Here is a 17,364-nt window from a genome sequence, read left to right as displayed (position 1 = left end):
GTTGTTTTTTTTTCGGCTCAAAAACACCTTACTATACATGGCCGTTTTTTTCACCTAAAAACGCCTTTTCATACATCCTCATTTTTTTCGGCTAAAAATACTCCTATGGTTGTTTTTTTTGCCTTAAAAACCCCTTTATAATCTGTACATGGTTGTTTTGAACTAATGATGCGCCGCTACACTTCAGACACAACCAAAAAAAGGTCTTCATGAAAAAAGTCAAACGTGGAAACTTTGAGGAGGAGGGCCAAAACCTGGATTAAAACCCTGCAACTGTGCAGTTTTATGCTGAAACAGAAACCAGTTGACCACTACATACATGGTTAGTTTTTTTTGAGCCATAAACAACGCCTTACCATATAGATGGTCTTTTATGTCGGAAATATTAATATTAAATTAAGGTTAGTTGGATATTTTTTTTCTTTGTCATATTTGAGAGTGCAATAAACAAATCGTTTTGCAGGGAATTTTACAACGTTGAACTTGACACAAAATTACCGTTTGCATTCCTTTGGACAGTTTTATCAGATCGGATATGTGATCGCGGATAAATCAAGGTTGTATTATTAATATTATCATAATATTCAGTGTTATTATTTTTGAAAGATTCAACTACGTATACTGTAATTGCTTATCACAATTCGACCCCAAGGGGGCGCTGTTGTACCGAGTTTGTCAATCGCAAACGACGCTCCTCCAAATTCATTTTCTTTCAATTTGTTTAATTAAAAAAATCTGCTTGTTTTTTTTCCCGAAAAGAAAGTTCAACAATGTTTTTTTGTGAAAATGTTACGAATGTAACTTTGAATTATTGTCTTTATTAACAACGAAAATGGCCAATACGTTGCTATTGTTGCATTTTTTTCTCACATTTAAACACATTTTTTTGCCACACTAGAAGCACTTCTTATAACAAATGAGACCACCAGAATGGAAAAAAATAATTAAATGTTTATTGAGTTAAAAGATAAAAAAAAGTTATAATACTGCCACGATGACATGATGTACCCTTACATTTATATTTCATGTACTGCACCTAAATGACATCAAACTCACTTCCATCCTTTTAATGACTTTCAGTTGTGTATCAAACGAATATAGCAACTCAGTTTAAGTCTTGTCTGATTGTCTAAATGAACTTTTTTTTCTGTCCACTTTGTTTTCGTAGTGATGACAACCAAAGAATGCATTATGTCCAAACAAAACTCACCTTCAATGAAAGCCCCCACTAAATTTGGTTACTTTTTCTTTCTAGTCTCTCCATCAGTTAAAGCATGTTAAAAGACGCACAGTTAGCACAATTATTCATATGAGCCATATAAGTCCTCAGAATAAAAAATATGTTTGATACATTAAACACGCTTGAGACCAGTCAAGCCCTCTTGTAAAAACAATATTTTTTGTACTGTACATTTTATCGCTGTTATTAGAACACCAGGCTGTGGCATGTTGACAATATTGTAAATAATTGTAGCGATTACTTGGTCACTGTTCGAAAGCATATTTTCTTTTTTTATATTGGATAAAAAAATTCCCCCATTTAGCGGTTAATGATATTTATTTTTTTATTATTATTTTATTTATTATTTTAGAGAGCACAAGCCAGTGGCAGGAGGTCTTCATTTATTTTGGCAAAAGCTTTTTTTTAATGGCTTTGCACTTTTTCCCCCCCAAGTCAATTTTTTTGCAAATGTATTATAATAAATATATTAACATGACTTATTTCACTAAAGGGTAGCTCTTCCTTTAGCATTACTGTTATTTCTAGGACACCATTGTGGTTGTCCTTCATGGAGTGAATCCACTCTAGAAGCAGCATAATGAAAAAAATCAGTTTTGTGGTTGTGGGTTCTTATTAAGACAAAAACAAAACCAATAACGGACATAAGAATTAAAAAGAGGTGCAGTGTTTTAGTTATTCAAGTTAACAATGCACCCGCCATTTTATAGGGTCAAGGTGTTTGAGGATAATGGGGTCCTTTGAGGGTGTGCAAATCTTTGCCTGACCTTGTAAAAAGAAAAGAAAGGGAAGGGAAGAACATGGTTCATACAGATACAGGCAAAGATAAATATTTTTAAAATGTAAAAAAAAATGGAAGTATCAAAGGAGCCAAGTCTTTGGTGATGAAATGTGATTGGCTACAAAAAAATATGTATTTTTTTGCAGGGTGTTAATAGGTGCAGGATTTGTGGCTTTAATATTCCCACAATTGTGCATTTGGAGATAAAATGATTCGACCTAATACCAGTGATAGGTTACCGGTAGTATATGGCATATCCAGACTGATTTGGATTAGGATGCCTACACCTCAAGGACCCCCAAACCTGCAGGTAACTTATGTGATGCGATCACTCCTCTCTCATAATAATGCGATAACTTGAATCTGGCAAATAAAAATAACGAAACAAAGAGTTTTAACTCATTCACTGCCATTCCCGAATTTATACGGTAATTGAAAAGCATGACACAAAGCGCCATTCCTGATTTTGTTCGGGGTTTTCTTGCTATGGGGGTGCCAATATAGCGCTGGTCAGACCTCTGGCAATGTTTTCCCCTCCCACGAGGGGGCAAAATTTGCCTTTTGTACAACCGCCCCCATTTCAATCTCAGATAACTCCAGACCCATATAACTTAGGAATTAACTTTTTTTTCTGATAAAAGAAGAGAGTCTATGGGTTCTTACGCTGCATTGAATGTTTATGTAGTCCTAAAACTCAATATTCTATGGGTCCTGGAATTTGAGTGAAAATGACAAAAACCCTGGCACTGGAGTGGACAATTTTTTTGCACATCGTCTGGCAATCAATGAGTTAACGTCCTCGATTAAAAGAAGTCCAAGGTAAAAACAAAACAGTACCGATAAATTAGAAATGAATACTAGCTACAAAGTAGTGATGCTTTTTCTTGCATGTTTTTTTCGACAATATTTGTACGCGAGTGCCTTATGGTTTCTTGCTCAAGTAATTGGAAGGGATCCAGCCCTCAACATCTTCTCCTATGTTCTTGCAGAACCACCAGCCACTGCTGTTCTTCTCCAGCACCTCAAAGAGCGTCCCCACCTTGAAGCTGGAGGTCGGGTCGTCACCATCAAAGTCCGCCACGGCCAGGTAGAGCTCCTCCTTGCTGGACTCCTTTAGCAAAGGTGGGAGCTTGTCTCTGGGCGGTCCGGGCTTGTCGCTTTTCACCTGAGGTTTGGGGGGGATTGTGATTTTACCACCCTTGGATTCTTCTTTTTCTTTGCTGGGGAGAGCTGGAGAGAAGCCCTTTGGTTTTGGGGGTGGCGGTCTGTTGAGTTGTGGTCCGGTCTTAGGGGAATCTTGAGCGTCTTTTAAAGCAATGGGCGGTTTGATCTCAGTTGGGCTGGATGGGGTAGTTTTCTTAGGAGGAGGAGGTCGTCTCGGGGCCAAGGCCGGAGGTCTTAGAGGGGCCTCCTTGTGGGGAGGGACTGCTGGTTTTGCGAGAGGCGGTGAGCTCTCTTGACTATGGCCGTTTATGTTTTTAGGTGTGAATTTCGGTTCGTCAGCGTTTTTGCCGTTATTCAGAGATGAGCTATGAAAGGGCGGAGCGCTAGGAAGGACCGTCGGGCTATCGTGCGCATGGTTGACGTCCGCTGAAACGGAGCCGGGATCCAAAGGTTTTGAAGGCCTCAGCTTACTTCTCAGGTTGGTGATGTCGACTTTGTTCTCCGCCGGTGCCTCCGGCTTTGCGGCCGGAATGGGTTTAGGTCGGATCATCGGCTTTGGCTTTATAAATACCGCCGGAGAAGCTGCCTCCGGTTTCTCCTCTGCGACTTCAGTCTTGGGTTTGGGTGGCTGCTTAGGTACCGGTTTCAGGTTAAACTTTTTTACCTCTTTGGCGGAGATCTTGTGACCGCATTCAAGACCCATCTCGTTACGGAGGTGAAGCGCTTTGCTCTTGTCCTCTTTTTTTGCTTCGGGTGTTTTGTCTGCTTTGAAAGGAGCCGCTTTTGGTGGAACTAGCGGTATGAAGATCCCGGGAGCTGCAGGTTTAGGAGGCAAAGGCTTGGAATGATCTGGTCTACCTGGTTTGTCTGTCACCTCCGAGTCAAAGCTCTTATTGATGGACTCTCTTCGAGGAGGCAGAGCTGGCTTGTCATCCGGCGGCGCCACAGGGGCAGGAGGCAGTGGTCCGGAGAAGGCGGAGGACTTTGTAGCCCCAGACTTCCAGTCTCTAAGCTTGACTCGGGTGCATGATTCGGCGGCTCCTGTGGGTTCATCCGGTAAGGGTTTGGTCGACCAGCTGTCATCTATGCATGGTCCGTTTGAAGAACCGCTGTCCTCCATTCGCAACCTCTCCATCTCATTGGGCAGAGGGGCCAAAAAATTGGGCCGCAAGGCATTGCTTGTCTTCTTGTACTTCTCGATAAATGTCGCCGGAGCCCAACCTTCTTGCTCGTCTATTTGAATGTACCACCAGCCGCTGCCATTCTTCTCAATCACCTGGTAAGACAGAAAATAAGACATCTTAGTTCTTCATGTCACTTTAAGTTCAACAGCACTCCAAACCGCCGTCACTCACCTCCACTTTGACGCCGGCCTGGAAGCTAATCCCATCAGGGATGGTGGTCTGGAAGTCGGCTATTGTGTAAAACTCTTCCTCGACCTGCGGTGGTCCAGGCGGCTTGGGAAGGTTCGTACCACGTGGCTGTGGGAAAAGTTCAAATGATTAACTCATTCACTGCCAGACAATGTGCAAATGTGTGTCTACTCTGATCCCATGGTTTTGTCATTTTCACTCAAATTCCAGGACTCACAGAATATTGAGTTTTAGGACTACATAAATATTCAATGCAGTGTAAGAAACCCAAGACTCTCTTCTTTCGTCAGAAAAAAAGAGTTAATTCCTAAATTCTATGGGTCTGGAGTTATATGCGCTTGAAATGAGGGCAGCTGTCCAAAATACAATTTAATACATACATATTGGTTTATATAGCGCTTTAACAGCTGAAGCTGGAACAATGCGCTAAGATGGAAAAAAAGTATTCCTCCTTTACAAATTCACTGGTAAACAAGGTGTGACGGATGAGGTGCCCCATTAAATATTTTAGTTTTCAATGTAAAAAAAAAAATGTGGGTGCGGCCAATGGAGATGACCGCACGAAAAATGCGGATGTCAGAACACCCCAATCTGCTGCTATGAAGAGTGAGACTTTTTACACCCAAAAACTCACACATAGCTATTGAAAAAAAGCTTGCTAATTGTAATATAGTGTATTATTTATATTTACAGTCTTAAGCTATTTACAGTCTAAGCTTGGTTTTCGACCATAATCCGTTCCAGAAACCTGTATGAAAACTGATTTGGGCGAAAACAAATATTTCCCATTGTAGTCAATATAATCAATGTCTGTTTTAAATAAAAAAAACCTTGTGATTGAACAATACAATCACGCCTGCTCACAATGGAACGTTGCACAAGGATAATGCATCAGTCACAATGAGATGCGACACAGGGAAGTTAGGGGAGTCGAGTGGTGCATTCAAATGCACTCAGTTTGGTTGAGAACCGATTTTCAGTTGTAAACTGAGTAATAAAAAAACCCGAAATTTTTGGTTGAAACCCGAATTGGTCAAGAACTGAGACGTTCGAAAACCGTAGTTTGACTGTATTTATAAAAAAAGAAGCCATTTGTTGGAGGTGAGGCATTCAATGGTTTGTTATGAGCCTGGTGAAAGCATCATTTGAAGATGTGTAATATGCATTTGAGTTATCTTACGATGGAAAGATCTCTGCGTGGAGGAGGTCTTTGTCTTAGTCCAAATTCTGTAGTTAAAGAATAAAAACAATCAGTTATTTTAAAAGCATAGATATGGTCATGATCAAAAACCCCACGCATTCAAATGGACTTACTTTTGTTATCAGAAAAGAACGAGAGTCTGTTTTCTTTCTGCCCCCGTCTCGGGTTTCTCGGGTCAGCTGGCTTTGTTTGGAGAATCCGTCCAGGTCGTTGGCGCTGGCGTGCACGGCGCCGCCCGATGCCTGCTTCTGGCTCTGAATGTCGGTCTTTTTCAAGTAGGAAGCCGGGGCCCAGCCCTCGCGTCCCTGGTATCTAATTGGATGGCAGATTATAGCGCTGTGCCATTGCCAAACTGACCAATAGGCTGGACGGACTTGAAGTGGACCGCTTAAGTGAAGTCATTATGATTTTAACAGGCTTAAAAAAGTTGAAATAAGACAAGACGTTACCTGATCTTCCACCAGCCCTCCAGGTTTTTCTGAATGACTTCCACAATCATTCCTCTCTCCAGATCAATCTCATCTTGGTCCCGGGCCGAGTAAGGATAAACTACGGAATATTTTTCCTCTGCAAAAGGAACAAAAAAATAATTAAATAAAACTAAACAGACAAAAGCTTCTGCTGACTAAACTTTGTACTTTTCATTTTCAGCATGAATTAAAGAAACTCCTTTTCCAGGAAAGAAATTTTACAGATCCATACATACAAAAATCAATAACCAATACCACAATTTGAAAAAAAGTGATGATTTAAGCCTGTAGGGTGTAGAATGAGAAATAAGTATGGTACGTGCAACAAACACAACACAACACATGCCAATGAAGATGAGAACGTCTGCTTTTACAGGCAGTGATGCATATTTTTGATTTTGGGATTGTCAGGGTGATATTAATGTTTGTCATTTGTATTTATTTATTGAGTTTGTTATCTTAAGTTATGAGATATTTCCAATACTGTACTGTATTTTGTTCCTCCGGGCGTGCTAAAATAAACAACAACAAATAATTAAACAAAAATTCAATAAATACCTAAATAAAAACAATACAGACATAAACACATAAAAACTAAAAAGGCAATACTTAAATAAATAAAAAACACACACCAGAAGCTAACAAGTAACAACATAAGATACATTTTGTTTTACCGTATTTTTGGGTGTATAACGCGCACAGGAGTATAAGGCGCACCACTGCTGACAGTCATTGTGGCTCAATATTACTTCACATATAAGGCGCACCAGCATTGTATAAGGGTAGAAAATGAAGGCTTTTGGGTGTGGCTTACACACCGGAAAATATGGTATATATATTTCCCATCAAGAAGTCAACATTTTACTGTTTGAGCAATATTGCAAGAGCCAAATTGAACCTTGAATATGTTTAATTTGAGGGATCACCCACAGGGTCCTCAGATTTAAGACGGAAGGCCGACATAACCTGAATTATAAAGCTAAGTCACAACTAGTGCTATTGTCTACGTTACACATTTTCTGTTTATATTTTTAATAAAAAAAAAAAGAAATTAAATCGTGATTGGAAAATCAATTGAAAGACTTGAAAATGAATTGTGACTGTATTCTTATACCACAACTTCTCACACATTTGACATCCGCCAACATGTACCCAATGTGAGTGACGAGTGTGCACAAGCGACACATTATGCACCGCATTATACTACTATGTCACTTTTAGTTTTGGTTACTTGATAAAAAGATTCCTTTTTGATTCATTGACATGCACAGGGAAATCCATACAGGGCGTGCCAAGCAAGTGGGTTGCATGCATCAGCAAAGATACAGACACATATTTCAGGGTTAATAGGAGGGCATAGAAGAAAAATTCATGCGCTCCACCTTGCCCAAAGCCCGTGCTGAAAAGATCCCCTAAAGTTCGACGGCGACCCACGTGCCTCGGCAAAGACCAGAATCTCCGAGGCGCTGACGCGGCAGCACGGTGAGGTAAGACAGGAAGTAATATTACACCTCCAACCATCTGGAACTTCTAAGTACAAGCCAGGCTTGGATTCAGTCCGTGGCTGTTATCACAGTATTGAAATAGTTTCCGAAAGAACTTCCGAACTACAGGATTGAAAGCATGCGTCCGATGAGAAGGATTCGTACCTTCTTCCCCTGGAAGAGTGAAATCATCAGGGTCATCTTGGGCCTCCAAGCAGGTGGCAGGGACCCAGCCCTGGGCGTCTTCTGAATTCACGAACCACCAACCTATCAACAACCATAATCATCTTAACAATGAAAACTAACGGTGTTTAATATTTGGTTACCGTATTTATTCGAGTATAACGCGCACACGTGTATAATGCGCACCCCTAATTTTCAATTAAAAATCGGTATAAAATTTTGTTTCACTTTTTCTCGGCTCAGTAACAGTATATCAATTAAAATATGAAGAGCACTGAATCGAAAGTCTGGATATTGGTAATTGTGCAAAACACCAATGCTTAACTCACATTTCAGTGTGGGCGAGGCGATGAAAGGAAATGAAATAGTAATAAAAACAATTAAAAAAAGGAATGCGCGTGATCCGGGTCTTTCCGAGAATTGAAACGGAAGGGCACCTTAACAACAGCTCAACTATGGAGACTAGCCATGAAAACGCTGCCCCCTCCTTGAAGGGATAAAGCATTAAATATACAGGTAACATCCGACTTACGAGTTCCGTTCTGACCAAACGGTCATAAGTGCAAATGGCCGTAAGTCGAAATCCATTCAAAATGTTGAATAGAGACTCGGAGGCTAAATAACACACAAACTCCCCCCCTCTGGTGCCATAACAATGTCGATTGCTGTGCGAGATGCTGGCTGCCTGGCCAAAATTGTCCTTCGCGTTGCCGGCCTGCTAGCGCGTTGTGGTGCCAGGCGTATAATTATAATTTTAAAAAACAAGGTCAGAGTGTCATGGTCGTCAGTATGTGCGGTCGTAAATCGAGCTGGTCGTAAGTCGGGTGTTACCTGTATACGAGAATTTTTTTCCCAGGCCTCGTTTATAACGCGCACCCAAACTTTGAGTTCTTTTTTAGGTAGAAAATTGTGTGCGTTATCCTGGAATAAATACGGTAAATAAAATCCCTTCAGTTCAAGTACGATATTGTGGGGAACCTACCCGACTCATTTTTCTCGATGACCTCTAACACCTGACCCACTCGTACGCTGATCTCAGAGCTCTCCTGCTTCTCGTAGTCGGTGACTGCCACATACTGATCCAAAAGGAGCAGATCCGCCGAGGTGCCGTCTCCTGTGAAAAAGACGTGCCCCACTTATATTCCCCGTTAGCTATTTTAGTTTTGAGGCAAAGTCTCCATAATAAAGCAAAGCCTGTGCTCAAATGGTTGACCGTTAAATCTCATGAAGGCCTTTTTTTTGAATAACAACATTAGGCCCATGAACTTTTATTACCTGTGCACATTTCACAGTCATTTTGACTTCATACAGTAATGAAAGTGAATTGACTTTGCGTGACGTGCCAAGGATAATTCCGACAAGGTCAAAGACACAAACCAATAAATGAGAAGAGGCTGAAACTCAATTACGATGAGTCACCTGGATGCAAAGCAGGCTGGGCAGCAGACGCATTTGGATCGATCGTGTGAGAAAACTTTACCATCCAAGACCAACTACTAGGAATGTAGGTTAGAGGTGATTAAAGGCATACAGGGTTTGTAAAATGATTAACCAGCATCCTGGAAATCCCACCATCAACACCGAGGAAAATATGAAGACAGGCAGTTCAAATTGGTTTCAACCCGATTTGATCAAGACTAACTGAAACAAGTCAAGGTTGAAAGAATCAAAATTGGAATGACCGTCATTGCAAGCAGATCACTGGAGGTGCAGGAGGATGGATAAACAACAAAAGGAATGTTGTCAAAGTTCAAGCATCCTCAATACGGCACCTCTGATTGCGATGTGGTCCTTCAGTGAGCAGCGGCAAGCAAAGCAAACACACACACGCATAAAAAAATGTCACATTGTGTTTTAAATCTTGCAAGTCAATAGAAAAATAAATGGAATAAACACATGTGACGGTTTGATGGTCATGGCATTTCTTCATATGGAAAAGAGGAATGTTTAGTTTCTCAACTGATAGCGGCCGATAGCGTGCCTTATAATGTGATGTGCGATGGATAACAATTCAGTTTATGGGATATTAAAAATGTTCTGTGAAACTCTATGTTTCAGCTGCAGAAGTTGTGAAAGAGATACATAAATAAACTATTGTCTTACTTTTAGTGTAGCTCCATTTAGTGGAAGTGTAATGCAAATACAGCCAAAATTGTAGATTCCATTGTATGCGCCTTATAATGCGGTGCACCCTATGCATGAAAAATGTTTTACAATACGTCAATCAGTGAAGGTGTGGTTTATTCTCCAAAATGTCTTACAGTGTGGGAAATACGGTAATTGTTTGGATGTGTTTGGGTATCAATGACGGGGAGGACGGGAGCAACTTGCCGGTTCAATACACAGCAAGACCAAAAATGACACTCAGTGTCTTACTACCTCGCTTTAGGAAAGTAGTCGCTCTCTCCACAAACCCTGATGGAAAGGAAAATGGATGGAAAAGCAAACTGAAAAGGAGGGACATGAATGCAACGGAAGAGCACACAGAGACAGAAAAAATATTTGTTTTTTTGAAAGAAAATGATAAACCGCGTGACAGAATCAACACGGTTTTTCCCACAGGACAGGTAAAAAAAAATCCATCGCAGTTAAACGAGCAAAGAAGATATGTTTAAAAAAAATTTAATAACCACAGAAAAAGATTTGAATTTTTCATAAATACTGACACGAGACTCACCTGATTTCTTCTTTCCGACTGGTTCCCTGATAAACAAAAAATAAATAAAGACAAGCATACATTAATGCAACATAATTGCACTTTATTTTCAAAATTTGAATTCATGGTACATATTAATATTCTAAAGGGCTCCATTTGGAAGGCCGGCTTTCTCAATGATGCTCTTTTCAGTAGCAGATGTTTCTACTTAATAACTTGTTGTTTTTTTGCATTTTAGTGAACACAGCAGTGATTTGAGAACATCTTGCATCATTTCGTAACACTTGGAGTGATATTTTCAGAGTGGTTGTTTTTTATCCAATGTCGTCAAATTATATGGAAATAGAGTAAGACAATAGAAACTGCCAAATAATTGTGTTATTTTTAGTAATTATTGAAGGTAAAAATCCGACGATTTAAAGTTTTAAATGCAAAGAATCCACGCCTGCTATAAACATTGTCCAGATAAATAGAGCGTTGCTCAAGAGCAGTGAGGAATGTGTGACTCAACGCCCACACTTTTACTTCATCCATCTTCCTTTTTCTATCTTTTTAAATCACTGCCTCTCTTATGCAACCCCTTTTGCCGTTTGCTTTGCCCGCCACTCATCAACAAGAATGTCGCCGGGCTCATAAAAGATTGTTTGAACTGTTGTTTGCACCCACTCACTATTTGTGGCTTGATTTCTAGATTTTTAAATATTAACTCCAGTGCAAGAGTTTTTGTCATTTTCACTCAAATTGCAGGACCCATAGAATATTGAGTTTTTGGACTACATAGCCATTCAATGCAGCATAAGAAACCCTAGACTCTCTTCTTTCACCATAAAAAAAATATTTAATTCCCAAGTTATATGGATCTGGAGTTATCTGAGCCTGAAATTGTGGCGGCAGTTCAAAATTGGAACAAAGCGCTAACATGGACAAAAGGCAAATGCTTCCCCCTCGGGGAAGGGAAAAACATTGCCAGAGGTCTGACCAGCGCTTTATCAGTACCCCCCGCAAGAAATACAAAAACCTGAACCAATTTGGGAATGGCGCTCCAAGTCATGCTTTCAATTCCATAATAAATTTGGGAATGACAGCGAATAAATTAAATTGATTCCACGGTTGCGAGTTATTTAATGTGCCAGAATGTTTCTCATTGACAGTGACTAAATTGTAGCATTATAAGTAAAAAGGGAATATCTTTTGCATTTTACTTCTGTTTTTGCTATGTATTATTCTTCTTATTGTAGATTATTAGAAATCTGCATGAGGGCAGTTATTTGTCCTTGCAACCACCGACCGACGCGTATGGAATACAAAAAGAAAATCTGCTCAAGCGCCGATGAGACGGAGAGGTCTGGCTGTCAGACGCCATATATGAAGATCAATAGTGCTGCGGTGACCATGCCTCTATTCTTGCTGCACATTTACATTCAAGAGGAGAACCCAGCCCATTGTGCAAATCAAACATTGAAAACAAAACTGACAGAAGACCAAATATGAACCCCCTTCAGAACGACGCGAACATCGATTCAACACAAAGACTATCTAACTTGGGATCAAAGGGCGCAGGTAAATTAAGATTTCTGCGACTCGCGTGCATAGTACTTACTCTTTGGGTGGGTTGAGGTCTTCGGGTCTGGTCTCAAAAAACACTCGGACCTCCTCACACTGTGAGATGTACACTGGGAGCTGGATGAGGGCCTGGAGGGACAGGACAGTGGGGAAATTTAAGAACACATTTATAGATGTTTGACCTTAAATAGTTTGTTTAGCAATGGTAAAGTCAAAAAGATATGAATAAACCAATTGCTAAAAACGTTTATGCATCTGACTGATTTTTCCCCCCGATTTATGTTCAGTAGACGATGTGTGTGGCACATTTGATAAAGATAAAGATGACTGTTGGACATGATTCCATATCCAACCCTTTGTGATGTCTTTGCATGGGATCACTTGCAAACGACAGATTGACCCTAACAAGTCATCCGCAGATGAAAGTAAACAGTCATTTTTGCTCTCGTGACGGCCAGTCCTCCAGACTTTTCTGAGTTCGCCATTTTTCTTCCAAATATCCACTTTTGTTTTTCAAGAAAATCAATTACAGGTCCAGACAGTCCCCAAGAATCTGCCCTGGCCTTATACTCGAAGACGGTACATGTCCCGTCAAAGTCCTTGTGCCGACTGTCACATTTATTGGTCGCGAGACAACGCCCTCTTCTGCTGAAGCTGGCAGGCAAGGCGTACTATCCATCAAACTCTGTACTGGCCTCTATCTCGGCTTTTAATACTCTTAAGTGTTTCCCTTCTGTCCATTGAGAGAGCACAGTCACTAGAACGTCAGGCTTGGCAGCTACTGGATGCAAGCCAGACTCCCAGACCAAGGTGCCCTTGTCCCCATTTAGCACTTTGCCTTGTCATAGGTAGTTCGGAAAGTCACCGTTTTCCAGTTTCCGCCAATCTAAAAATAGACACCAAGGTTTGTAGATAAATACTGTACACAATATTGCTCATTCAGAGTGCGTTGCCCCCCCGAACACACCCTGTGAGCTGAATGCTCGATTTACTTGTGACCTCCACGACTACCTCTGGCCTCGCGACGGCGAGCTTTGCACAGTTCATGAAGTCAAAGTGCACTGTGAACTGTCATCTCCTCTGATTTATCTGGGCCGTCCCCTCATTAACATGCTACCCGAGGACGAGACAAGGAGAGCAGCAGGCATATATTACCGCAAATTGACTTCATGGGTGTTCTTTATAGCGGACAGCATTAATATAATTGTAAATGTGTGTGTATGTTTTTGCAAAGGACAAATAGAATGAGAATGAGACCTACCCGTTCGTACACTCACATAATTCTTTACCGCAGCATTGGGTTGAAAGTTCATGCAATCCAATCCAATAAAAAAAAAAACCTCACGTCCAAGTTAACTCATTCACAAATTTATTTGGGAATTGAAAATATGACGTAGAGCGCCATTCGCAAATTTGTTTCATTTTTTTGGGGGCGTCGATAAAGCACTGGCCATGGCCTATGGCAATGTTTTCCCTTCCACAAGGGGACACAATTCCCTTTTTCCATGTGAGCGCGTTGTTCCAGCTTAGAGCTGTTGTTAAAGCCCTATATATACCAATATGTATGTATTGCATTGTATTTTGGAGAGCCGCCCTCATTTAAAGCTCATATAACTCCAAATCCATATAGTTTAGCAATTAACTCTATTTTTCTGATAAAAGAAGAAAGTCTAAGGTTTCGTACGTTGCATTTAATGTTTATGTAGTCCTAAAACTCAATATTCTGTGGGTCCTGTTATTCGAGTGAAGATGACAAAAACCCTGGCACTGGAGGGGACACATTTTTGTACATGACTGACAGTGAATGAGTTAAAAAAAAAAAGACAACATGTTTACATACTAAGGTGAAAGAAAGGGCTGGAACGAAGGTCGAACATTTACAAATGTTCACATTTATCAATAAAAATATTATTTGCAGTTTGTAATTATCAACAACAGAACCCCGGAATTATTTAAAAAGGAAGACTCTGGAACAGCAACCCATAATTGTATTGCCAGAAGAGTTGTGTACTGCTGTGCTACAACTTGAGTTATTACATCATAATGCTGTTTTCATTGCGAGCTTGGTTTAGAACTCACATGGTATCACGCGGTGTGTGACTGACACAGTCATCCAAACTCAGCACTTTAGATGTTGATGTATGCAAAAAAAAAAAAAAAACATAAGACTAACAAACCAGGGGAATTCCTTCCGAGTAGGCTAAAGCCTCAGCTGTGGAGAAAAAAAAAACTGACTCAGCTCTTCACAAGCATCAACATGAAGCTCATCAAGACACATTTCAAGACTGGCTGAAAACATTTTTGGAGTTTGTCATTCCAATTCAGACTCGTTTTCTCAAAACAACCTGACCTTGTTGTGACTTTCCTGAAAGAAGCACAAGCTGTGGTATCTTGAAATGAAATCAGTACTGCTCTTCCAAGATTTTCACAAATTACACTGACTGCACTTTGAGTCACTGCTGTAAAAATGCTTTGGCGCTTCACATAATTACCCACAGGAATCTAAAAAAAAAAACAACAACAAAATAAAAAACTCCACCAAGGCAAGATGACACAAAAAGAAAAAAAACATTCACCACCCTCAGAGAGAATAAAGTAAGAGGGAATAGCTTAAGCAAATATGTACAACGTAAGAAAAACAACTTTTTTTTGCTGACGAGATCCAGCTCAGCACCACCAAACATTTGGTTTTGGGGTGCAGCTCTCCGATGTGACATCAGCTTACGAACTTAATTGGTTCCCAGAAAGTGTGTGTAAGGCAAAAAGTTCATCTGCCAAACCTTTATTTCCCATAAATAACCATTAAAAATTTGAATAATCCATACCCAGGTCGCCATAAAACATAATTTTCTACTAAATGAGCCTTAAAACTACACAAAATATATCTTATTTTATGTACAATAAATGTGCTATTGCATTGTAATTGAAGAAATAAACTGTACTGTAGAATTCAGTCATTTTATTTACCTTTGTGATGTGATCGTTGTATGGACAAAACGGTCATCTATTTATAAATTATGATTGATAAATTGGCTCAACAACTGAGTTCTCATGGAATGTTATTCAGGCTCCTGCACCATTTTATGCACCTCTTCAATATCAAACACTCTTCTCTTTGAATCTGTGAAATGTTGAAAACCTACCTCGGGGAAGCTAAACACATGTAGCATACAGGATGGTAAATCACAAAGCATTAGCGGTGAGCTTAAATGTTTTCCTTTGGCCCAAAAAGCAGCAATTAGACACAAGCGATTGGCGTGTTTATGACCGCGGTTCTGCAACAGCGGCGCCTAAGCGGGCGCTCTATACTCCATCCCCCCCACTCTGTGAGGCGATTCATCGGTTGGTAAAAACACAAGCAAGTTAGGAATGAGCCTGAGGTGGATTTTTGAGTTTGGCTCTATTTACAGTCAGGGAAAAGGGGGCTACTTCTTGTCTCGGGTCTAATCTCGGGAGTTCAGAAAAGGACGAATGTCTGTATGATAACACTTTGTTTGTGAGACTGAACAAGATTTGTAGAGTTCTTGGGTGGGTGACTAGGGAAATATGTGCTTTGTTTATCAATATATCATTGCAGAAGCGCAAAGAAAAAACAGGTCAAAAAACAAGCATGGACGTGTCTGGTTCCAGTCTTTAGACTCACCCTGCAGTACTCATTGATGGGCCTTAGCCTTTTCATGGCCACATCTCGTATGTGACTTCTCCGGAACAGGATCTTCCCTATAGCAAAGCAAGAATGACATTTTAGCAAATGTACTCGCTGTTTAAGATCACTTTTGTTGAACTCTTGAAGAATTTTCCATTCATTGAAGAAGAACTGTGAGTTTGAATTTTCTAACATGAATCTTTTGATGAAAAGGTTTCTTCAGCCGTCATCTGTACTTCTTTGAAGCTGTTGGATGTTTTGCTCCTCATCTGAAAAGCTTTGGCCCTATATACTGTACTCATCATTAATCTTTTGAAAAAATGCTTTGGAAACACAGATTATGTTGCCATAGCTCGTCTGAGGCACCCCTGATACTATTCCTGTCATACTGACTGCAGGTACAAGCAAGTTGGCTCAAAATATACCCCTTAAAAACAAACAAATAAACAAACAAAAAACTTATAGCTTATCCTATAGCAGAGCTCCACAAGCCACCACCATTATTTGTGGACCATTTCTGGATGCCTTTATATACGCTTCCGCTCTACGTAACTTGCCGCCTTGTGAATGTGAAACACATGCGCAAGCTAACGCGCATTTTGTACAATGGTCACAATAATGGACATTGAAGCGTCAATTTTCCATATGTTTTAACAAGGTGAGGTTACGAAAGCCCTTTTTGTCCTCTTCCTCCTCTCTCCTCACCGCCTCCTCATACACAGGAAGAGCACAGGACAGGCTTCCAAAATTCTCCCGAGTCAACAGAGAAGTGACTCAACCTGGCCCACTCTGCGCACTCAGCAGCATGAGGGTGCAGCAGATGAATGGTGCTAGTTTGATGACAGGATATTCAGGAAGCAGATCATTTTAAACCCTGTGAGGAAGAACTGACCATAGGGAGGAAGGTGGTTGATCTGGAATTTTTTTATGACTTTGGAGTTTGTGCTTTAGTTTACGACTCGAGACTCTCTGTCCACACCCGTTTGGGTTGACGGCGGTTGTCTCTTCCAAGCAGAGGCTGTTATGTGTCTAATGCTCTAAGAATGCAAAAACACAATGACCGTCAGGAACGGAAAAGTCCAGATTTTGGTCAAATCTCATTGAGAGGGATGAACAAATACATGTTAGCTTAGTTGTGATGTCGCCTTTTGACTTTGTCTTTTCCTTTGACTTCAATGGGGCTGTTTGTGTTTATAGATGAAAATGTATCACAGTATCCATCGAAAATATGTGTGGTCAAGGATGGTAAGTAAAGGATAGTATGTCAACGACTGTTTTCCGTCTCCTCTTTTAGCCTTCCCCGACTGACTCGCGAGTTCATCGAACATCTGCGTTTCTGTGTATGTGTGTGTATCTCTTCAATGAGTTCCAGACTCGCGCTGCCTCCAAAAATCCTACGCCTCACTCCCAGCCCAACCCTGGTAGGGGAGATTTAGGCAGGGTGAGGCTTTCTTCCACATTCTTAACAAAATGCTGGTGAAGCACACTGCGAGCCCTTGTGCTTATCAAAGGATTGTGAACAGTTGATTTGAATGATTGCCGGGAATGTCGTGAAAGCATTATTTTGGAGAGGCAGAATTGTGGAATGTCCGTGATAAGTGGG

At 40.6% G+C, this 17,364-nt stretch overlaps 1 protein-coding gene across 1 annotated transcript in view; it reads right to left on the bottom strand.

The window, feature by feature from the left end:
• Nucleotides 1–931: 931 nt before the first annotated feature.
• sh3pxd2b (SH3 and PX domains 2B) overlaps nt 932–17,364 on the bottom strand; it is a 24,196-nt gene continuing 7,763 nt past the window's right edge. Inside the window, 13 exon segments of the mRNA XM_089016909.1 lie at nt 932–4,461; nt 4,541–4,666; nt 5,739–5,785; nt 5,873–5,915; nt 5,918–6,071; nt 6,209–6,326; nt 7,612–7,695; nt 7,879–7,980; nt 8,879–9,010; nt 10,276–10,311; nt 10,574–10,599; nt 12,153–12,244; nt 15,759–15,835. Of these exon segments, the coding sequence (XP_088873035.1) occupies nt 2,944–4,461; nt 4,541–4,666; nt 5,739–5,785; nt 5,873–5,915; nt 5,918–6,071; nt 6,209–6,326; nt 7,612–7,695; nt 7,879–7,980; nt 8,879–9,010; nt 10,276–10,311; nt 10,574–10,599; nt 12,153–12,244; nt 15,759–15,835 (2,555 nt within the window). The 3' untranslated portion in view covers nt 932–2,943.

This window comes from Hippocampus bargibanti, linkage group LG16, assembly GCF_051943395.1.
Source record: "Hippocampus bargibanti isolate YZ-2025 linkage group LG16, ASM5194339v1, whole genome shotgun sequence".
NCBI lineage: Eukaryota > Metazoa > Chordata > Actinopteri > Syngnathiformes > Syngnathidae > Hippocampus > Hippocampus bargibanti.
This window is presented reverse-complemented; position numbering and strand designations above follow the sequence as displayed.